Here is a 25,419-nt window from a genome sequence, read left to right on the forward strand (position 1 = left end):
TTTTTAATGCCATCAAAAACAGCCGACAATATCTAAAGTGGATATTCCACCAAGCCCATACAAGCCACGCTATACTTTCAAGTATATTTCCTTGTATATCATGTGAGGGCTAAATATATTAGAGATTTTAGTGGCCAGTTTGTTAATTTGTTTTGGGTTAACTGTGGTTTTTGAAGCACGCGGCATATTGCATGTCAAGCGTGACAATACCCATATAGATACGGCGCTGCGATTGGTTGGTTCGATCATCAATTGTTCTCCTATGGTCAGCAAGCTCACAAGAACGCCCGGGCCTTTTAATGCACAGCCTTCAGACTTGTCTCATGTTTTGGCCGTAAAATCACTCATTTCGTCTACCTAAAGCCTTGAAAATCTTCACACATCGAGTTCAAGTATCCGGGGACACGTTTACATCAAAAACTCTACAGTTTTACAGGTATTTTAAACGCCATTGGCGTTTTTACTTCTTTATGTTGTCCGAGCAAGCATTCGAAGCATGTACGATCATAAGCGCGATAAAAACTGTCTTGACAGAGTTCTCACTTGAATTTTCAGCGAAAAACCTATGCCATTTCGTTCCTTAGTCTTTTTTACATATTGTGTACTAATTTGGTTTTGTTTCTTTTCGAAATGTCTTCGAAATTCGTATTTTTACACGACCCAACACTCGTGGTATATTGTTGATGAATAACAAACAGCACAGATTTGAATTTCTAATTTTGTCACATTTCAAAAAAGTTTTGTCTGCACTAATAATCTTTACCCAACAGCCCCTTACAAGATCATATAATTGGAGTTTCGATTTTCTTATCTAAGTAACTGTAAGCAGAAAATCCCTTTATTTTCAAAGCAATATAGAATTTTAATTCGAAGGGCTCAAAAACGTGAGGTCGATGTTCAAGCAAGTCATGGACGTGCTTTTCATAAAACTAACTCAACTCCTTCCTGTTTGCTATAATCCTCGAATTCTCGATCTCCTTCCACTTAAAATACATCCCCTTTTTATTAAACCCCGTCTACTCTGAGATACCATCTTTTCTAGGACATTCTGAGAATAATAATTTTTGGTGTATATTATTATGGCTTTGAGTTCCTCTTCTACCATGGTAAACTACCCTCGAGGCAGTGGACTGTTTTATATCATCCGAGTAAAGTTGAACCATATTTTCTACTGACAAGCTGTCTGCTATAAAAAACGACGCTGCTGGCGCTAGACATCACATATTTTATCAACCCACTAGCAAAAATTTATCATACACGGGGATAACATCAATAAAATATTTTTAATTGTCCAAAATAAAATTAAGAAAAACGATGATAAAAAAAAAAAGTCATAAGTATGTTTATGTCAGCGAAATATTACAAATTTATAGCATTAAATGTTTTTCGTCCAGTTACTATAATTGTCTGAAAAAAAAGGTTTATATATTCCTGCCGATCGTTATCGCTGACTGTAATTAAAAACCGTGCCAAAAATATCGGCAAATCAATATTCCGTCTTGAATCGTAAATTTTCATAAAATTTTGAAGAGGGTTTATTCATTTTATATTTTTATAGTGGGAATTAAAAGTCTTGATTAAATTGTTTTGTTTTTAAGGCTGCGACCTTTTGGAAAATGTCTGTCATCGCGCTTCAACTTTTTCGAAGCATTATCTTACCCTCTTGTATCGCTTTCCTTTTCATTCGAAATTGTCTTGAAAATTCTGTTTCGACCGAGATATGAAATATGATCTTGATCTTTACAAAGACTGCAGAGTTTTTATTTAAGCCAATGAAAACCGGGCTATTCATGTCTCTAATCTTTGGGGATGATTCGAAAATTCATATTTCGTACAATTTGTTTACTTAAAATTGTTTTCCTATAAATTAATTATTTCGCCATTTCCGTATATTATCATAGTTTTTACAAGGTTATATTTCCATGGCGATGTTGCTTTTTGACACTTCTGAAGTCGCGTTATTAATGTCTGCTATTTACCGAAATCTCACAACTCGACACGGTGCAAGCCAGTCTTTTCTCTTTGTATTATTATTCTAAGGGTGTTCCATTCAGCCAATCAGATTTTTGTTTGAACAATTGATAACACATTATACGATAAACTCGTTAATCGATTGTGACTGCATTCCTTCTTTAGAAATGGTTATTAAAGACGTCTCAAGTCCCCACAAAGATCAATATTTAGTGACATCATAGTTAATAGAGGGGAATGGTTAGGAAACCTATTGTTATCAGGTCTTTGTTCGCTTTTGATGTTGAACCGGTCTTGACGGTGCACAATTTTTGATTTATGCTCATCTGAAATTGCAAAATAAGTAAACATAAACTTTGTCTATGGGATTGTTGTAAGGAATATTCAAATATCTCTTATAGATCTTTAAGTCTTTTGAACTAGCTGCCAAAAGAAAGATTTTGGTCTGTTCACTCAGCCATTGCCAACAATGGTAAAACAATGGTAAAACAAAGGATTGTGCACGGTCACGCTTGAAAAAAGTGAACAAAGACCTATAACAATAGGTTTCATAACCATTCCCCTCCATTAACTATGGTGACATCTGTTCAATAGACTAAAGGTGTTCAAATTTTTTTCTTTCATAATTCTAAAATTTCCTTTATGGTTTGTCAGTGAATTTTAATATAGACAACTCCGTTTATTTATGCTTGTTAGACTTTGAATTCTCACAGACGAAACGTTATCCATACTCATTATAATGAATTCCAAACAAAGCCAAGCATATCAAAGACCTGTGATTGATAAGTTACTGAGCCATGACTTTAATATAATTGTTAGTTTTTATACTTTTTATTATTATAGGGCATATAAATGCGCATACATTAGTGTTATTAAACTCTCGCATCAGCAGAAAGAGATTTCACGGGAAACTGTTTTTCATAACCTCTTAAACAATTAGAAAGTTAAGTGGACATCTCTCTACCTTCCTTGTCACATGCTGTTATCCCCAAAGTAGAAAGACCTATTGTATGTTCTAAGTCTTTTTTCTTTGAAAAATTAAAGAAAAAGAAAAAGAAAATGATTTGAATCATCTTTCTTTTTCATATATATTTAGTTTTAAAACGATTAAAAACAAATCATCTTTTAGTTATATTCCAAATTGAAAATATATGCCCACAAAATGTATAAATATATATTTTTAATGGAGACAAAGTAATTGTGATCAAAAAGTTATTTATCAGGCATTTAAATATATGTAGATAAACAATATCAATAACAAAAATATTTTAATCTTCTCACAGCAGGTAGAGAGTAGTGTTTTTGGCAGCTATTCTTATGATAATTACCAACTGCTTTGACTTACTTATCTTGATGTTATTATCATTTTAATGATAGTTGCTGGTGTACATATCTAAGCAATAAAAATAAGAAATGTTCTTTTCATAGAACTAGTTTAGTTCATATTTATATATTAACAAAATGTTTTTTTTATAAAACTATGATATCAAATTATTTATCTATTTACTTATTTGATTACACCTAATTACAAGTAAAAAAGTATAAAAGTAAAAATAACGAAATAACATATAGGAATTGATTAGAAATATTTCTCATAATAATTCGATCCTAAAGCCCTCTAAATCGATTAGAATAACTGTTTTAGTATACACCTAATTGAAAAAATGTAGTCGGGCTCGAGAAGGTTATATCATTGAAGCTAAGACCAAAAAGGATTTTGGGTACTCTGAAATGTGTATTATATTTGCATATAGACATGTAAAAATGCACAGTAGAGCAAAGTCGATCAACCTAGATTAACAACATGCCAAGGCCATGATGCATAAAATGTGCACAGGAAGGGAAAACTGCAATACGCATGAAATTAGCGAAATTGTTTGTCTTCCCATGCTCCCCTTCGGTCTTAGCTTTGATGATATAACCTTTTTTTGACCTGACAACTTTTTTTAAATTAGGTATATACCAACAAGGTATCAAAAATGTCAGTCTGCATATACAAAACAGTAAATTAATTGCTCCAGTTTTGCTTTAAAAAGTAATTAATCCCTATTTCTTATTTTGAAATTTTGTAAATTTATATGTTGCAAAACATTACTACAATACACCAGTTTTGAATTTGAAATTTGTTTTTGAAGGCCAGAGACTCATTTGTACAGTTGTTTATTTGCGTTAACTTTAACTTTATTTATTTATTTAGAGCTTTGTGATTCAACATCATTTAATTTTTTATAAATTGGTATTATCAATAAAACCTGATTTTTATCAATAAATCATACCTATTATATTAGCATTAAAAAATATATAATATATGATATATAATAATAAGTGATAAACTATAGGCTATGTTACAACTGGAATATAAATTAGAGCTCTGATTAAAACTATGCTAAAAATATAGACTAAAATAGAACCTAACAATACAATGAAAGACATAAACAAATTAACATTGTAAAGTAGCTTTGACCACACCAATCTATAAAAGTATGGCTCAATTATATTCGTGCCAAAGGTAGAAAAATAAATAAATGAATATTTGTCTTTGCCTGCAGAAATTAATTTTGACAAAATTATATCAATTTCTCGTGTCACTTTTTAATCTTAAAAGTAATTTTTGCAATTGATTCAAATAATTAGTGAAATTGTATTGCAAAAAAATATTTCTTGGATGCTCTCACTCGCCCCACAAACTATTATTTCTTAATTCTTTCCTTTCCACACTGTCACTGTAAGGACTCGTTTACTTGCATGAATAATATGACTTTCAAATTGCTAAGGATTAGAAAAGATAAAGTTATTTTTTAATCTGATAAAATTTATTGGTTTCTTATCTATCAAGTCTAAGGTTATACCTTCCACTTGGATTGGGAAAACAGATAAGATCTGGTTAAAGAAAAAATTAAGCTAGTTCCTCTTATTTTATGAAATTTAAGACATATACATGTAATATTTTATGGTATATAAAATTGATATTAATTGAGATATCATGAAAAAATGTCAAATTTATCAAGACATCTATTTTATTTTTAGGATAATTTGGAAACATTTATATCTTGAAGATTAAAAGGTATTTTTACCTTTAATTTAATAACAGATTAGGCTGATATAGCCTAATCTTTTTAATATAATACTCAACTGAATTTCTAAGTTTATTCATTTATCAAAAGGTAGTATACAAATATAGATGTCAACTTTAAAATGAACATTAATTTGTTTGTTAGGTTTTTCCTCATAATCTTTAGTTGAAAAAGTAATGTTTTGTTTTATTGGTTTCATTTGAAGAAGAAAATGATAAAATCTAGATTCAAACTTGATTCATTGGTTGAAGAAACCCTTTAGTGGAAATATTCTCTAGCATAATTAAAAAATTTATATATCAATAATTTTTTCTATTTTTTTAAGAAAACAAATAAATAAAATCAATATTTTAAAAATCCAATTAAATTGAATAATAAAATCAAATAATAAAGTGAAATTTAAAATTCTGATAAGATTGATGAAGGAGATCCTATTTTGAGGAAACATTCATTTATCATTGATTATTAATCTATATTATTATTTTGTTTCATTCTATTTTTTTAAGAGAACGAAATGACAAAATGAAATTTAAATTTTTTGATAAGATTAAATGAATGAAAAACCTTTTTTTGGGAGACATTCATCTTTCATAAATTGCCAATCCATATTATTTATTTAATTCTTTTTTTTTAATTAGGAAAATCAATATTTGAACATTCTAAATTGATTAAATGGATAAATTAATAAAACGTTTTTGTAGAAAGATTCGTCTATCATAAATTATCAATCCATATTAGTTATTTTGTTCTATATTTCAAGAGAACAAAATAACACTTTTGATAGGAAGTATGTTAAATACACTTGAGTGTTTATCTCCTACACACTGACTTCCCTGAAGGAGTCAAAAGAGGAAATAAGTCAGATATCAGACAATAAGCTCATTTTTATTATCAGTGGATGAATGATTTTGACATTTTGGTTTTATATCAATGTTTCATTTAATTAAAGTTCTTTTAATACTTTCTTTAGATATAAAATATTTATTTATATTAATTCTAATAGATTTAAATAGGTGTCTTTATTAGTTAAGTACTTTTGATTTATGATTGATTTGCAATTCAGAAGATATAATGCCACACATGCATAAACATAGAACAGAAACATGAATAATGTCAATATTTATCCTACCACCTTTTAAACATCTATATAAATAGAAAATTTGCATGATGGCATCATTTAACTCCTACTACCAGACTCCCTTGCGCTCTTTCTTTTGTTCTGTCAATTAACACCAATTGTCTTACTATTCTCATGAGGAAATAAAAATTTGAATAACGAAGAAAATTTGTGGAGCTTTATGGTAGTGGGAGTCAAATGATGCGGTCATGCAAACATCCTATTAAGATTAAATGTGATTTCAAGTCTCACCTCAAAATTAATAATTTATTTGCTAGTTGTGATTATTTATACTTTTTTCTGTTGGATTTGATTCTTATTATAGTTATTTTTCAGTTTTGAACTTAGTATTTCGTGTTAGGATAATGAAAGTTAAATGAAGTTGATGCTGATGTTTTGTAAATTTGATTCTTTTTATAGTGCTACTCTGACGAAAATCGCTCAAACTTGGATTCAGCTGAAACTTCCTAAGAATACTCTTTAAAGGTCCAATAATCACTGTATGAAGTGTTTTCTCGATATTCAGGACGAAAGTATGATATTTTTACAATTATTATTTTGAGTCTGTGACGTCATAGACTCAACATTGAACATCGCTCCATACATTTCTTAGTAGTTTATGGTCAAAATATCAGTAGTAAAGCTGATAAAGAAATACCCAAACACCCCATAAATATATATTATAGTCACAAGTAATGTAAAATAAGCACATTAGCCACCCTTTGGGCTTCTTAGGAATAAAATAAATTAAGGATTTGTATACAAAGAATATATGGAGCGAAGTTCGATGTTGAGTCTATGACGTCACAGACTCCAAAAATAATCGTAAAAATATCATACTTTCTTCCTGAATATCGAGAAAACACTTCATACAGTGATTATTGGACCTTTAAAGAGTATTCTTAGGAAGTTTCAGCTGAATCCAAGTTTGAGCGATTTTCGTCAGAGTAGCACTTTATGGTATAATATTAAAGTTTTCTATTCAATTCTTTTGCAGATATGAATAACAATATGAAAAGCAGAAAATAGCATTTGACTGTGTCCATCAATATCATGACAGTTATTGTCCCAGAGATTAACACTCGGACATCTGTGGAAAAGATAGTATCACCCCCAGCTACTGGGATTATAACAAATGGCTTTGAAGAATGGAAAGATGATGAAACACCTGACAATGATAGTATAACCAACTTACCACAGTGTTTGGATGAAGAGACATCCTTCACAGCAACAATTAAGAGCACTTCTGATTCAATCTCAATGGTCTTTTCCAAAAACAAAACTCCACATAAGAAGGAAACAAGTATGGCAAATGGTTCTGTTTTTCCTGGATCTGGGATGAAAGTCGTCAGCAGAGGCCGTCGGCGCAGTGTAGATAAGCAGTATAAGCCAACACAGCCAACCAATAGTGGTGGTAGTAGAGGTAGCACTAGAAGAAGTGGAAGGTATCAAAATTATGACAATAATTCTAGTAATGGAAACTCAGGAGCTGATGGAAATGGTGAAGACAATGATGACAGTGATGACGATGATGATGATGAATATATAGATGAAGATGATGATGATGAAGAAGAGGATGAGGAAGAGGAGGAAGAGGAAGAGGATGATGAGGATAATAAAAATGAAGAAGAAGATGAAGATGAAACTGCAAACGGGCGAGACAAAACTGCTAATAGTATGGATAGCATCAATGAAAAACTCTTGAGCTCACTGAACATTAAGGTATGTCTTCTAATTTATTGCTAATAATATTACTGAATATGTTTTGACACTAATCTTGTAAAAAAGTCTAACATGCTTTCGTTGTGGTACACACCATATGTCTAAAAATGTTTGTAACAATTGTTAATGGTACTTAATATTATGATAGGGTTCAGATGATACATCTGTGGTGATGATGAATTCAGGGACCTCTGAGATGACGTTAGCACCTGCTCCATCAGGTACCCCAGTAAACCTGGAGGGAGTTATCTGCCATGAGACAATGGGAGGTAAGATGAAATCTGCTTTGAATTGAAGTGTTTCATGATTATTAAACAAATTCTCAGGTTAGAATTGCCCTATTTCACTGTGACGTCACATCAAAGCAATCTATTGTTTAAACGCAAAGGATCATGGTTGTCGGAGGGGGTCAAATCAACTCAAATTCACCGAAAATTGTTCTAAAAACCCGTATCAATCCACGAAGAGAAGTAGAATAGCCAGCAAATGCTCAGAATATTTTTTAGTACATATTAACACATATTATCTTAAAATAAGGCCATTTTAGATTAAACTGTTTCGCTAGGAGCAAATTTTGTTGTATTTTCTATTGGATTTTGCAATTCTATCCCCCACATAAACAAGCAGTGACGTCATAGATGAGAGTGTACCACAAGGGCTTCCGCCCGGAATAACCTCGTTCCCAAGCACTACAACTTACCTATATTATCTTCTACTATTTCATTAGTGCCACGCGGTCCACATACTCTCATCTTTGCATCATAATTACCGCGACCTAACATCTATTTCACCCCGGCCTGCTCTCAGTCTGACCTCTAGCTCAGCTGGTAGAGCATCGGTAGTACAATTCCGAAGGTCGTGGGTTCGAATCCCAGCGAGGTCGGAAATTAATTTTTCCAAATTTAATTCCAAGGGCTTCCGCCCGGAATAACCTCGTTCCCAAGCACTACAACTTACCTATATTATCTTCTACAGTGACGTCATAGGGAAATAGGGCAATTGAGTCTTGGTGATAAGCTAAAGGTTTATCTTTCGAATGGAAGCTTGGGTTTCTAATAAGTTTTGTTTTTGTTCTGCCTCTAGGTGTTTTAGTAGTGAACATAAAGTGGCGTAACAAGATTTATTGTGGTTCTCTTATGGATTGTACTAGGCATTCTTGGGCTAGACCCAGGTATGTATCCCACAAGATAGCCTCCCATTTAAACAGTTAAATAGTAGCGCCATTTTTTTTACTGCAAGTTGGATTAGGATATCAAATCACTTTTTTTAATGGGGGAAATGATATTTAATTTGTAAATACAGTTGACTCTCTCATAAGCTAAACATCGAGGGGTGAGGATTAAGTGGTACTTACAGGATCTATGGTTGTTTACGAGAGTGTTTGCTTATAAGAGATGTTTCAAAACGGGGATTTGAAAAGGTGGTCCTTTAAGGGAGATCGTTGTTTATGAATGTGGCTATTCAAAGAGAGTTGACTGTAGTCCTAATTCATTTTGGTGTAATGTTTACCTATTTCAGACCACATGTCATTCTCTTGAAGATAAGTTTCTTTCTTTCAGTTGTATGTATATTCTAGGGAGTGAGGTTGTATGAAATAGGTACCTGTAAACGTAACACAAAAGATGAATTTGGTCTATGATCCAACCTTTTCATCCTTGCATTTTGAAACATTTATTTGGGCATAGAAAGTGATCTCTAACTATGGTTTGGGCTACCTGTGTCTGTGTTACCACAGGCAGCCCAGTCCTTACCAGTCTTGAATTTTTTTCTCATAAAGCAAACAAACAACACATAGGCCTGTACAGACAACAATACGGTTTGCCCTGTTTTTGAATAAATATGCATTGTATTTTCCCAACAGATTTCAGTCATCAGACAGTAGTAATCAAGGCAAAACAAGACTGGGCAAAAATAATGGCAGAGGGAAAGGCAAGGGAAGAGGAAGGAGATTGAGAAATGAATCAGTAAACAGAGATAATGCTAATAATCATACAGGTAAGACAAACATTTCCCTGGGGGTGGGGGAAAGGTGGCTTTTTTGATTGTAATATTTATATCCTCAAGATATTTAAAGCTATATTTTGATTGAAAGTGACAATACACCTCTTTACCTTGGTTGTAATGTTTTACCGTTCAAGACCACGTGAATTGTTGAGTATAGAGCATATGCATGTTACGTCATTGCCGCCATCTTGGTTGACGATAACAAAGCATTCCTCATTAGCTTCTCTTGTTTGATCAACCAACATGGCGGTTGTTTCATTGTTATTCATATCTTAAGGGGTTTTGAGGCACATGGTTGCACACGCTGAATTGAATGTCGTGGTTATTATTTTCTAGTGAGTCCCCTAAAGCAAAAACTACGTGGGAGAAAGAAAACCATGTCAGGAAGTTCCACTGATAAAAGGACTGGCTTTCGTTCAAGTAAAAGAAAGGCAAAGAACAACGATGATGATAGTGACGACTCGATAAGACCCGGAAAAAGAAGTTGTACCATGAAAGGGGCTCCATCACCTCAACCATCACCAACTCTTATCGAATGTCCTGAACCAGGCTGTGAGAAGAAATACAAACATATTAATGGTCTGCGGTATCATCAGGCCCATGCGCACCTGGAATCTAAGACTCAGGATGACGTAAGTTAACTATGGCTATGCTCCTCGCGTGTCGGACTTTTTTGTCAGCTAGTACTTCAGTCGTTCGCACCAAAAGTAGAAGCAGCTTTCTGGTTCTGTTTTTGCTGGATTTGCATCGTCTATTCACCAAGCAAAACTGGTGAGATTTGGGGCTTGCAATAAGTTTCAACTTTCGGTGACGAGCAAAAAGGGATTTGAGATAATAGGCATCAGGAGAGGGGAAGTGGAGGATTGATAGAAATGAGGACAACGGATTTTCATGCATTAAGAGGTGGAGGGCGTTAAAACGTAAGCGACCAAAATTTGAATAAACAGGGAAAAGATGGTGTGGGGTGAGGCAGGACAAGAAAAATGTGTACTGAATCATAAGAGGAAGAGCTAGAGTAGTATGGACATGGCCTTCCTTGCTTTTAACCAAACTCTCCCACCATTCACTTCCAAACGACATCATTCACTTCCCAAGCTGTGTTAGGATGGCTCTACAGTGGGTATCTATAAAAACAAAATGCATAAGGCGGTTTTATATATTTTTAACGATAGAATTTTACACCCTATGACGTTTGCTTTATTACAGGATGCGAACTCGGACGATAGATCCAGCACTACTCCTTCCCCAAGCGATGAATTCAAAGAACCTGATCCAAGAATAACCACAAAAGGCAGGGCGTCATCCAGAAACCGCAGTGAATCGCCTTCCATTACACAGGACAAAAACAACACTAACATCGATAAAGATGTCAGTAATACAGAAGCCGATAAGAAACCTAAGAACGAGCCAATCAAAGACGAGGATGAGCCTGCAAATTTATGGGATGCGGAACCTGAGAAAAAGCCAGATGATAATGAAGTTGTGGATAAAAAACAGAAAGAAGAACCTAAAAAGGAGGAACATATTGATGATAAAAGTAATACAATAGACGTAAACGAAAGTCCCGAAGAAAATGGCGAGGTATGCGATGTGAAAACCCAAGAACATAGCATTGAAGGAGAATTCGTTGAAGTTGCCGACAAGTCAACGGATACTCGTATGATGAACTCTACTGGAGAATCAAAAGAAGTGACGTCATATCCGTGCGACAAGCACACTGGGATCTCCCTAGAGATGGTAATACCAGCAAGTGAAGTACCGGAAGTGGCAGACACACAGGAAGTGTGTGTGACTGTCCTTGACAGTGGCTGTATCAGTAATACAAAATACGAGGAATCTGGGTCTGTGAATATTGATGATGTCATTAGTAGCCAAAGCGAGGCTATGGATGACAATGTTAAGCTAGAAAAAGCTGAGAGCCAAGATTTTGGTAAAGAAAGCGAGGTCGATTCTGTCTTTGACTATAAAGACGACAGACGACAGATAATGTTGACGACTGGTAGTATAAATCAGCTGGGAATTGAAGTGGAGGATATTAGTGAAAACGAAGAGGATATAGATCCTGGGCAAGGTAAGATATGATAGAAAACTTGCAAGCCATTGTAGGGGTGGTTTGTAATCACGACGTGTGGTGGCATTGAAGTCAATGACGTGTGCAGACTTGAGAGATAAGTTGTGCATCGATGGGGGCCCAACGTTCAATGTGTACACCATTGCATGCAATGACAGTGAAATGGCTTTCCATTGCCTTCGCACGCTTACTTCATGCAATCACATTGCAGGTTGCGTATCGATGGGGGTCCAATATTCAACGTGTACACCACTGCGTATAATGACAGTGAAATGGCTTCCATTGCCTTCATACGCTTGCTTCATCCAATTACATTACAGGTTGCGCATCGATGGGGGCTCAATATTCAACGCGTACACCACTGCATACAATGACAGTGAAATGGCTTCCATTGCCTTCATACGCTTGCTTCATACAATCACATTACAGGTTGCGCATCGATGGGGGCCCAATATTCAACGTGTACACCATTGCGTGCAATGACAGTGAAATGGCTTTTCATTGCCTTCACACGCTTGCTTCATCCAATCACATTATCGATGGGGGCCCAATATTCAACGTGTACACCAAAGCGTACAATGACAGTAAAATGGCTTTCAATTGCCTTCACGCGCTTGCTTCATCCAATCACATTGCAGGTTGCAAATCGATGGGGGCCCAATATTCAACGTGTACACACTACGAACAATGACAGTGAATTGTCTTTCCATTGCCTTCACACGCTTGCTTCATCCAAACACATTGCATGTTACGCATCGATGGGGGCCCAATATTCAACGTATACACCACTGCGTACAATGACAGTGAAATGGCTTCCTGTTGCCTTCGCGCGCTTGCTTCTAACAGAGTGTAGTGACTTTGAAATTGTTTCCTATTTGTTTGGTCCACGAAAACGCGTACAAACCAATATAATTAGGGTAAAGGGGTAGGAAACTGCTATACATAGACCAGTTCACCTTTATCAAAAATCCATTTGTTTATCTTCACAAAATTTCTTTTCAGACACAGAATTCAACAGTCGAGAAGAAATGGAAAAGGCTGTAGAAAATTTACAGACTGGCTCGTTCGTCGCTTCTATGAGCACAGAAAATAACTTACAAATGCTCTCTTCTTTAAAAGATCCTAGTTTGATCTTTGGACTAACTAACAGAGATAAAACCAGCGAGGATGGTGCAACAACTACTGATACTAGTCGTACTGAAGATATTTTCTCGATTCTTCCACGGAATAGGCAGTTGAACGATGAGGATGCTGATCAGATTACAGAGAATTCGATTGATTCTGAGTTAGAGGTCGCCACGCGGCCTTTGATTGGAGTAGCGGGCGAGAATCGAGACGACAGCAAAATTTCGGCTGATTCTGTCCCTTCCTTGTCTGCTAAGTCAGAACACGAAACGCTTGAGAAATCTTTTAGTAACTCGCCGTCGTCTATGAGTGTAGAAAACCTTGTGTCTCGTAGCATCTCTGCAAGTAAACTACAACCACCTTTGACTAATACCGACACTCCATCAAGTCGTTTTAAATACTTTACGTGTAGAAGCTATGGCGATGAAGCTTATAGTCGGACTGCTTCCAATATCACTAATACTAATGCTGTGACTACTCTGGCTTTAATACGAGACCCTGACTTAATAAAACAAGATAATTTATCGGAGAAGAATGCGAACTCTATCGACTTACAGGCAGCTACAATGAACACACATAAAGATCCCGTGGCGAGCGTTGTGGAAAATGTAGGACCTAGCTATACGGGTTCTGCGGGATTTGATCGGGATTGTACGACATCGTCAATACATACTAGAGGTCCTAAGGAGGAGCACAAAGGAGAGAGCTTTATGGGGGATATCATTAGATCTAAGAATTACGGGTCAACGGGGAATCTTAGTGTTGATAAACAGCGCCGAAATGAATCCAGCTCTAAAGTGTCTTTTAGCTCTCCAAAAAGTGCTATCACCACTACCGCTACTACTTATAACTTACAACAATATAGTCCCAAATCCGAAGAATCTAACAGTATAAAAAAGGACAGCAATGATGATGTTGGTTGGGTTAACTTAGAGAAGGAAAGTTCGAACCAGTCAAATGAAGGTGATGTTTCTAGTGCTCTTTCGGAGGGTACTGGTGATGAAGGAAAGAAAGATGGCGACAGGGAAAAGTCATCATCGAGGATGTTTCTAAGGCAACCGCCTACATTGATTCCAAAACATAGCAGACCAACACCCCCGATACTTCCGGTGGGCGTGGCTCATCCTTATCAGTACAGCACAGTAGCGACATCTGCCGCTGTCACCACAGGTAAACTATGACAATGTATTGAGAACTGCTGAAAAGTATACAGGGAACTGGTAGCCTTATTACAACCGGGCCCTGGTCGACAATGGAAAAAACAGAACCGGAAATAACGCGCGAATAGAGTTGCTCATTGGTTACCACGAGTGTTTTCTCCAGTTTTCCTGCCTCCCCGAAAATTAATTCCTGAATTCCCTATCGATCTGGAAAGCTCATAGGATCCTGTTATTTAGGAGGCTAAGCAATCACTGCCTCCTCTTTAAGAAAACAAAAATTATATTTTTTTCTTTGTATTTCAGGTCTGTCTGTGACATCTCCTGGTCGTCAAGAGCTGTGTCGACCAGAACCTGTATGTCATAACACGCCTTCCAAACCCGATACAGAACTAGAAAGCAAGCCTCCAATACTCAAGAAAGTCGTCGCAGAAAAAGCGCACCCTATCCCAGTGGGAGAAGTAGGCCCGGTAGCTGTAAAACGACCTGCAATACACGCGGGACTACCTACAGTCATACCCGCAGGGGCACCTGTACTCAAGAGTCAGGGGTCGTTACATACTTCAATCAGACAAGGTAAGACTTACAGTCCCCCCTCCCCTAACCAAACGTTCTCTGACACTGATGCTAGTTCGAATTTTTTTTTTTTTTGCCAGTTAAATAAAATTTCAGAACTTTTCCCACTCTCTTGCTCTTTTCTAGACAGATAAAACTAGTGGCCAATGATGGGATATTGATAGAGACCTGTCTTTAACATCTTGGACAATTATTCACGTCTCAAACATTGCAAAACCGGTCTCTATCATTGCCAGCTCACCGTTCGTCTCGCTTCAATGCAAAGGCACTGCTACATGCTTAACCCTTTTTACCCAACTACAAGCTTCTTCTAACGGTAGCGGATTACCCGCGTCTGCTTATCTTCCCACAATGCCACTATTTTTTTATTGCAGCAAAGTATTGAGACTTTTAATTCATGTTTTAGGTCTCAAGCCACCAGGTCAAGAAGAGCGAGCCTCAACACCTGGAGGTCTGAGCTCTAGATTGTCTGGTAGTCCCAGACCTATGCCCAGTAGTCCGCGACCATTATCGACTAGTCCCAGGCTCCCGCTGCCAAAGGCTAAGATCTCCGAGAATAAATCTTCTACGGCTAATGAGAGTCTTAGCTCATCTTCGTCATCAGAAAAATCGGTCAAAGATACTGATACAGACGTTGTCATTGTAAAGGAAGAGCATGAGCCTGCAAGTGACAAGGGTAGCAGCATCGATGCAGAGAAGATAAAGGACAGGAAGCGAAGCCCTTACCAATCGTCAAAGGTGCAACTGACTCCTGAAAATTACATGTACCAGCTGCAACAGAGACAAATGTATCAGGTATGAGAAGGTAGCACTGCTGTATAACTTGAAGGGGTTGTATTTTATTCAGTGACAAAGATGTTGGATGTAGAGCTGTTGGGGTAAGAGTGTGATGAAGGTGGCACTGCTTTAGCACATGAAGGGGTTGTATTTTAATCCAATGACAAAGATGTTGGATGTAGAGCTGTTGGCGCAAGAGTGGGATGAAGGTGGCACTGCTGTAGCACTTGAAGGGGTTGTATTTTAATCCATGACAAAGATGTTGGATGTAGAGCTGTTGGCGTAAGAGTGGGATGAAGGTGGCACTGCTTTAGCACTTGAAGGGGTTGTATTTTAATCCAATGACAAAGATGTTGGATGTAGAGCTGTTGGTGTAAGAGTGGGATGAAGGTGGCACTGCTTTAGCACTTGAAGGGGTTGTATTTTAATCCAGTGACAGATGTTGGATGTAGAGCTGTTGGCGTAAGAGTGTGATGAAGGTGGCACTGCTTTAGCACTTGAAGGGGTTGCATTTTATTCAGTGACAAAGATGTTGGATGTAGAGATGTTTTCATGTGAGTGGATTGCGATATAGGTGCAGTGATTTGAAGTTGTGGTTGTCGTGCTGTATCTTATCGTAACCATAACTTTAAGCGTACGATAACAATAAGAAAGCCATTTCAGCGTTATAGCATGTCCCACCGCCCATATGTAAAACGCTCTAATTAAAAGTTTATGCAAAGAAAACACTTTTCTTAAAACACCCTTGCTTGATATGACATTGAAAAGTTACTCGCTTTATCTTTAAGGCGCGATTACACGTAGCAATTTTCTTTTCAACTCGTCTCGCAAAGGCGTTGAAACACAAATTGCACGGAGCATTGCAGCAAGTAACCTACAGCGCAATTTGAAAAATGTTGCGAGACAAGTTGCAAGCAATCGTTGCCAAAAGTAGAATTCGTTTCTACTATTGGCAACGATTGCGTCTCCGTTGTACCGTGTAAACACTCTTGCAACTTATGTTGTAACGCTGTTGCGGGACAAGTTGCAGAGAAAATTGCTCCATGTAATCTACCTTTGGGCTTGCTTAGAGCTGGTCGTGCCTTGTACTAGAGACTGATATTAATATTTCTGAGAACATCAAGTCCAAGTGGATTTATTGTTTTACGATTCCCTTTCTTTTGCGTAAATGTTTACTAAGACTTTGTATGTCTCAATGTTGGTATGTTTAAGATGATTAGATTAATCCAAGTACTGATTCTTTCTTAGGCTGGCATGGAATTAGCTTACATGCCGCCTTTCGCGAGCCCTTGGCACCTCAGCATGTCTCCCGAACGGATAAAACTATTACAACAACATCATTATCGTATGAGAGCCGAGGAAGAGACCAGAGAGGTAAGGTTTATTTTTCTCAAGTTTAGATGAGTGCACAATCTATTAGAAGCAATCTTGAGTTAGTTGGCTGATCTGTAGTTTGAGCACCAGTGATTTTTTCTTTCTACTCGATGTAGCCCTAGCTATAAATACCCTTAAAACCGAGCACTGATGGAGAAAGGGGGTCAAAGGCGCAACACGTTTGCCCAATCTACGGATTCCAAATAACTGCCTTTACCATATAAGGGTAGGCGTGGGTATGGTTGTAGACCCCTTGCATGTGACGTCAAAGCAACTCAATTTGGAGGACAAAACAAAAGAATGTCAATCTGCGAATTGAAAAAAACTATACTTATGTCCTCCAAATTGAGCTGCATTCTGACGTGCTGCTGTGGTCTATAGGCTATTTAATCAGGTACCATTATTCGTTTTATTCGTTACAGATCTCAAAGAACCCAAAGGAAGATCCTAACAAACTACGAATGGAGAAACGAGAGTCCAGTAGTTCCATGGAAAGACGCACAGCATCAGAAGGGCGAACAACTGAACAGGTCGTAAGAAGCACTCCACCACGACCAGAAAGACGGCTTATTACGGGTATTTCATCCCCCAGCGAAGTATCTAGAAGTAGTACATCTGATGGGTTGAACCAGGGGGTGCCGCGCTTAACCCAGGTGGACGAACCCCCAGAGAAGAAGATGAGAGCAGAGTATTCAAAGAGTGATGATGCAGAACGAGAACTTCAAAAACTAAGACATAAAAGACAAGAAGAATACTTGTCCAAGCAAAGCATGCAGCACAAGTTTACTATGTTCAAGTAAGTCTTTGTTTCTCATTTTGGGATTCCTGTGATTTGAGACTTCCACAGGGAGCCCACACAATCTGACGAGACCCTACCCTACCGCAGATCATTTGAATCAGTGAATTTACATTACTATTGCTTAAACCAACAGGCAACTAGAGAGTGGTGGAGGTGCTGCTAAAACGCATTCTATACCACCACTGACCACTACCAATAAAGATCGACTGGGAGAAAGAGAAGACGACTATCCCAAATCGAAATATGCCCAGCGGTCTCCTCATGGAGAAAGTCTACAACCAAGAACACAGGTGAATATGATACCCAGTGTGGTAGGAACAGGGAAAGATGGTCTGCAAGAGAAAAAGGGAATACTCCCATTTCGAGTTCGCTTTTGCTCAGTCTTAGCCTCATTTGTGTTGTCTAGTAAGGAATGTACGTACTACGGAACAATACGAGTTGATTAAAATGCCACGGGTTTTGGTTGAATAGCTGAATATTATAACGCACAACCGAGACTAAGGCTGAGCAAAGAGAACTCGAAACTGGATTATTGATGAATCCTTTGTTCATTATCCCCCTTTCCAACCCCTTTTATTCCAATTATTTCTGCCTACCCTTTCGTGTGTTGTCGTTTTTTCTCGATCGTTAGATTAGGGTGAAGCTCGAACAGGAAGTATATATTATAACTTTTAAACTACCCTTACCAGAAGCCATTAATTACTTGCAAATTTGAAAAGGTTTAACACAATTCCACCTTCATTTTATACTAATGCTAGCTTATCTGCTCTAACTCTGCGAGAAAGCTTGCCAGGAATCAAAAGGCTTACTATATTGGTTCTTTTTTGTATTTTTTCTAAAGGAAACAAGTAAAGTGACTACCTCAAATGAAGCAAACTCATCCGACTCATCTAAAAGCAGAGACACTAATCGAGACAGCTCCAGAGACACCCACCTCAAACCAACAAGCAAGCATACATGGACATCATCATCATCATCATCATCATCTAGACTTTCCGATACCCCTCCCAGTGAGAGGACATCATCATCATTTAGACCTACACAATTCCAGGCATATCTACAACATAATCAGATGATCGAACCGATGAATTATGATCCTGCTACAGGTGTGTCGAGACTCGCTTATGATTTTTATATTTAGGGATTTAGATGTGGGACTGTCATGCGCGAGTTTCCCCACGAGTAGGGTGGTTCAATCTACGAGAACCTCTACAAGCGAATGAAATCCAGTGACAAGTATATTTACAGCGCTTTTTCAATCACACTCGCAAAATCGTACGATTTGCCATCCCAACAAAATAAGTTTCTGGAGGATGTGAGTTATAGTGTTTCCATAACAACTTTAAAAAAACACAAAGTTTTCAAGGGTGACATCCCACGGAATGATATGGAAACGCCTTGATTGACGTCCTTCAAAACCTACTTTCAGGTATTTATCGCGATAGCAAATTGTACATTTCGGTGAGTGATTGGAAAGTGCTGTAACGCTAGGAATCAAGATGTATGCCACTCGCTATTTCATCCATGAGCCATCATGTTAAAAGTTTTTATCGTGCGACTAACAAGCGATTAAAATGATGGGTTGACTTGAGATTAGGACAGTTGCCGGATAAAATTTCGGAAGCCACTTAAATGTGCAGGAGTGTCCCACATCGTATACATCAAATATTAAATAACTCGCTGTCATAATTTTTGTGGATTCTAAATCTGCATTCAAAATTAAACGTTATGAACGTCGTAAAGTTGGAATTTTTGTTCTGTTCTTTTTAGGTAATCCAGTGTTAATACAAACTTCAATGGCTTTAATGCCACATCAACTGCCCATGGAACTTGGAGGAGCCATGAATCTGTCGTCTACAAGTGTTATAACATCATCAGTATCAACTCCTACATCTGTACCTTCACGGCTTAAAGAACGAGAACGTTTAAGCCCATACAGAGGGACTAACGTTGATCAATCACCTTCAAGTTCTTCACATTCACATTCGAGATCTTCAAGATCTCGCAGTCCAGGTAGAGATGCATCACCAAAACCATCATCTCATTCCAAATCTACATACTCCAGAAACAATGATAGACCAAGAAGTCCACTATCACATGCACGCAGTCCTTACAAAACTCCTGATAAAACCCCTTCTAGTTCACCTTCAGTAGTATCTAGTTCTCATCTACACAGAAGTGGTGGTGAACGCATGTCTAGTACAGCCACAGTAGGGTCTAGAAGTTCACACAGAAATAGTGAAAGATCATCAAGTCCATTGAAACACAGCCATAAAGAGTCATATAGAGTACCAACAAGTTCGCCATCGAGAAGTTCTGTTTTCAACAGAGGGGATAGGTCGGCATCACCTCCTAGGAGCCAAGCACACAATGAATATCGATTCAAACAGCGATCCGAGTCCAGCAGTAATACAGTATCAACAGACAGCTTGTCAAAGGCTAAAACTGCGCATGAAGACCCCGGATATAGAGGACAAGAGAGACGTGATGCTGAAGCAGCCTTACAGCTAAGACCAGGGATAATATCAAATAACTTGGCTGTTAGAAGAGGGGACGTTACTCCCAGTATGTTAATGGTTACACCAGCTCAAGAAGAGGAACTAATTAGAAGACATCATCATTATATGTTATACATGCAACAACAAGAACAGGCTGCTTATGGTCAGTAAAGTATATAGCGGATATTACACGGTGGCACGAAAATATAAAGTTTATCTTCAAGTGGTGAAAATATTTCACGAGTGAGTGCAGCAAACAAGTGAAAAAATTTTCAACACAATAAAATAAACTTCATATCTCAAGCCAACATGTAATTTTCTTCTTCTTCTTAACTTCGGAATTAGCTAACGAACTTTGGAATCGGAGCAACTGAAGTTTCGTGAAACCAATACAATTACTTTTGGATCAGAATCAGTTTATATAACTAATATTACAGTCAGCTGTAAAGTTTTTTAAAAAAGAAAATCAACTTCTAAACTCTAATTGGAATTTCAGTGAATGAAGAGCCACTCTGTGGAAATGCCACTGCTAAATTCTACTTATTTTTATTTTTTATAAATCTATTTATTTTGGTAAAACACTATCAGAGTTCCTTCCTCCATGTTGTGAGGTTGTTAGGACGATGTCCAAGACAAGGTCTCAGTGTTGCTTAACAGTCTTCATAACAACCAATTTGTCAATAGCCATCAACAAAAAAGATTGATTAAATGACCTCTGGTTGGCATTTCTTATCACAATGGATTGATTTGCAGCAAGATCTCTTAATTGAAAGTTCAATAATTTATATGCACAACTTTGTGACAATATGTTACACTATGATAAATGAAACTAATGTATTGTTTGTATTTGCAGCAATGATGTCCTCAAATCAACAAAATGCTCCTAGATCAGGTTCCTACTATGCAAAGAGGTATCTATCATTGAAAATATGTCCATGTTTTAATCTGCAGTAATTCACACATTTTGACTTTTCTCTATTGACCTTTCTAACGTGGCAATCATGTTGAACAATACGTTTTTTCAAAGATGGAGCCATGTGTTCAAAGTCCATCCAAGCTTCTGCTTTAAATGACAATGTGACTGAAAGTTGAAAACCCATCAATATCAAATCACGTGTAGTTCCAGAATATATCCATACCCCCACCAAGGAGGGAATTTGTAAGATAATCCCCCTATCCCCAGGAACTTCATATTTTCGTCCATGCAAACTCTGTAATTTTGTTCTTTCTCTGACCCCCTCCTCTCTAGAATTTCCAGATCCCTCCATGGATGGGGTATGGATATTTTCTGGGACTACACGACAAATCAGTTGATCTTCACAACAATAATTATAAGTTACTTACGGAATATCTTTTCATTCATTTCTAGACAATAAAGATGACACTCGAATGGCAGCCTTACATGTACGGCATCACATGCACACTTCCTGGAGTTCGAAACCCTTTACTTCTATGACTTTCGAAAGCTTTCATGTATAAATATTCTTTGAACGTTTCTCCCACTTTGAGTGGGTTCAGGGTGCAAGCCATGGAATAGCTAGACGTCATCCATTCTCAAGCCCTAAAGATACCTCAGCTGGGTCTCCCAGTTTGAGTGGGTTCAGGGTGCAATCCATGGAAGAGCTACAACATCAAACATTACATCTACTCTGTGCATACACTGGTGATTATCCTTGTATTGTGGAATCTTAAGACGTCATCCATTTTCAAGCCCTAAAGCTGCCTCTGTTGAGTCTATTAGTTTGAGTGGGTTCAGGGTACAATCCATGGAAGAGCTACAGCATCAAACATTACATCTACTCCATGCATACAGTGGTGTTGACTACTGTTTTATGTCATCTCAAGATGTCATCCATTCTCAAGCCCTAAAGATGCCTCTGTTGGGTCTCCAGTTTCATACACAAGAACGAGATTCATTTTCATAACAAAACGTTTTTATTACGACAAAAGACAACGTTCCTGTTCACATATTTGTTGTAATTCTATTTCTTTGGTCTTATAAAACATCGAAGCAGATCCCTTTATGACTGGTAATATTTGAAGTGGTTTAGATAATCTCTGTGGTGTTTGGCTGATCTCTTTATCTGTTGCATGAAGGACACGAGTGAAGCACTGATAGACGATGCTGTCTTTTTCTTGCTAATATACAAGCTAAAGATTTTGCAGATAGTAAAATGATACTAGGAAATAAAATCGCACGGAGTGTCACTAGTTAACGAGAGGGTTTCCCTAGCAGCATTGTTGTAGGACAGGAAAAATGCAACAACGTTTGAATCATAAGGGATTTTTAAAGTTGCCCTACAGCATGGGTGCCAAGAAACCCATTCATAGACCCCTTGCAATGAGTCCCAAGAGGAATTGTTCTGGGGGGCAAAACAATTTTTGTATAAGAAAAGACGGTCTATTGGTTTGTCCCCCAGAACAATTCAGCCTCTAGGGTATCAATGCAAGGGTTCTATAGAGCGTTTTCACTCACGTGGCAAGGCGGACATATTGGTTTTACCAAACAATAGAAACTTTCTGCACAGTTTTTGCATCAAAATAAAGTTCAGTTCCCCGAGGATAGAATATGCTTTGTTTTGGTACACTAAAGCCCCGTTTACACTGGCGATTTTTGCGGCGATTTTTGTGGCAATTTTTGGAAATATGAAATCTTTCTCATCCTTCAAAAGAGACATTCGTCTAGGAAAATCTTGGTATCCTGAAAAAAACTTTACAAGTAAATTCTTTACCATTATTTATTACGGACAAAATCGCAGCAAAAATCGCTAGTGTAAACGGGGTTTAACATGGTCGCTGTGACGTCACGTGAAAACCCTCTATAGAGTCATGGTGTAATCATATATTATAAATTATTCACAGGAATCCCAAACAAGAAAATAACAATCTAAATCCATAGAATAAATAAATAAGTAAAATTCATAGTGATTCCAAAAAAACTGCTTGATGTTTTATAAGCCTAGAGCTAATCAACTAGTGATTTAAAATCAGGGGTACATAAAAAAATGTATGGTCAATGATCCAATATAATACATAGATATTTTTATGAAAAGATAATTTTATTTTGTTTTTTGTAGCAATCCAATCAAACATGAAAAAGATGAAAATAAAATTTGACCATTAACAAACAAATTGAAATAAAAAGAAATTGAATTATGTTTCATTATGTCTTTATTTGCTTTCTTTCACATAACAGAGAGTCCTTGAAACTATAAGATTTTATTACCCCTGGAAAAAGAGAGCATATTAGAAAAAAAAATCATTTCATTTTCCACTTCATGATGGACGAAAAGAATAATAGATTTTACAACCCACTTGATAAGGCTGCCCATAGATTGAATAACAATTTAGAAGTTGATTTTTGTGGTGGAAGGAAAAGAACCGGCGATGCAGGAAAAAGATCCTCAGACCACAGGAGAGAACCAACAAACATCTCACATACGACGGTTTTGATCGATTTTGGACAGTTTTCAAACCTTTTCAAATATTAAGCGTTATTTATGAAAAATGCAAAAAAGGTCATTTTTAGCCCACTTAGGCCCAAAAGCATGGACTATAGCCCATGGTTTTGATCAATTTTGGACCATTTTCACACCTTTTCAAATTTTATCTATTGTTTATGAAGGATGCAAAATAGGTCATTTTTATTTGAACATCGGCTATAGCCCATGGTTTTGATCTGCGATTTTGAACCATTTTCACACAGTTTCAAATATTATCAAGATTTTAGCCTATGGTTTTGAAAAATTCTGCCTCATTTTCACACGTTTCTAACGATTATACATTATTTATGTAGGATGCGAAAACAGACCTAATGGTTTAAAATTATTACTTTACCTTCATGCTTGATTCTGATATTTATTGTTAATTAGTAAATTAATTTTCTTTAGTTTATACACTAAATCGAAAGATGTGTTTTCAAATATTATCCATTATTTTTGAAGGATGGATCATTTTTGGGCCCAAAAGCATGGACTATAGCCCGTGGTTTTGATCTATTTCGCACCATTTTCAAACCTTTTCAAATATTATGCGTTACGTTATGAAGGATGCAAAAAAGGTCATTTTTAGCCATTTTGGCCCAAAAGCATGGACCATAACCCATGGTTTGGATCGATTTTGCACCAATTTCACACCTTTTCAATTATCATCCACAATTTGGATGAATGCAAAATAGGTCATTTTTTGCAAAAAGCATCGGCTATAGCCCATTGTTTTGATCGATTTTGGACCAATTTCACACCTTTTCAAATATTGGCCATTATCTTTGAAGGATGCAAAATAGGTCATCTTTAGCCCATTTAGGCCCAAAAGCATGGACAATAGCCCATGGTTTTGATCGATTTTCGACCATTTTCAAATCTTTTCAAGTATAGTTATGCGTTATATATGATGAATGCAAAAAGGACATTTTTAGCCATCTTCATCCCAAAAGCATGGACTATAGCCCATGGTTTTGATCGATTTTGCACCAATTTCACACTTTTATAAATATTATCCATTATTTATGAAGGATGCAAATAGGTCATTTTTGGCCCAAAAGCATGGACTATATTTCATCGTTTTGATCTATTTTGCCGGACCATTTTCACACCGTTTCAAATATTATCAAGATTTTAGACTATGATTTTGAAAAATTCTGAATCATTTTCACGCTTTTCTGACAATTATGTACTATTTATGGAGGATGCGAAAACAGACCTAATGGTTTAAAACCATTTACTTTACCTTCATGTTTGATTCTGCTATTCATTGTTAATTAGTAAATTGTCTTGAGTTTATACACCAAATCAAAATATGACAATTAATATGAATAACTATTGTTCTATACTAACTAGGTCTCATAAATGTGAAAATGCTAATTTTCCACATGAACATGAGGCTAGTCATTAGCTTAAGTCAGTACAGAACAATAATTATTCAAATAATTGGTTCCCATATTTTGATTCGGTGTATAGACCTCTATTATTACCTGGTTTCACTTTGTTATTTCCTGTCTTATGTGTTACTATTGTTCATCAGCTGAATTTGCAAATTTGCAAATTTTCTTGTTTGACAGCACATGGTGGTCAAAGTTATAACAGGATTCAAAGACATTTATCAGCTGATCAAAACCAAGCAATTATCCTGGGTATAGAGTTGAAATGGAAGAGA

General features: G+C 36.7%; 1 protein-coding gene across 2 annotated transcripts; it reads left to right on the plus strand.

Annotated features, from left to right (window-relative positions):
* The first annotated feature begins 259 nt into the window (after positions 1-259).
* LOC116289197 (uncharacterized) lies at positions 260-23,428 on the plus strand. Of its 2 annotated transcripts, XM_089037587.1 has the most exons (18): positions 260-436; positions 4,999-5,035; positions 7,160-7,884; positions 8,033-8,153; positions 8,968-9,055; positions 9,746-9,879; positions 10,225-10,520; positions 11,095-11,959; positions 12,962-14,254; positions 14,548-14,817; positions 15,224-15,612; positions 16,843-16,968; positions 17,391-17,764; positions 17,901-18,057; positions 18,609-18,873; positions 19,538-20,428; positions 21,119-21,176; positions 21,635-23,428. In XM_089037587.1, the coding sequence occupies exons 3-18, from the start codon at positions 7,216-7,218 to the stop codon at positions 21,639-21,641; spliced, it is 6,003 nt and encodes a 2,000-aa protein (XP_088893713.1). In that variant the 5' UTR covers positions 260-436; positions 4,999-5,035; positions 7,160-7,215; the 3' UTR covers positions 21,642-23,428. The 2 variants fall into 2 exon arrangements, with proteins under 2 accessions (XP_088893713.1, XP_088893712.1); XM_089037586.1 differs by lacking the exon at positions 4,999-5,035.
* The last annotated feature ends 1,991 nt before the right edge of the window (positions 23,429-25,419 follow it).

This window comes from Actinia tenebrosa, unplaced genomic scaffold (assembly GCF_029948245.1).
Source record: "Actinia tenebrosa isolate PJP-AT-01 unplaced genomic scaffold, QUT_ActTen_1.0 PGA_scaffold5__44_contigs__length_20552954, whole genome shotgun sequence".
NCBI lineage: Eukaryota > Metazoa > Cnidaria > Anthozoa > Actiniaria > Actiniidae > Actinia > Actinia tenebrosa.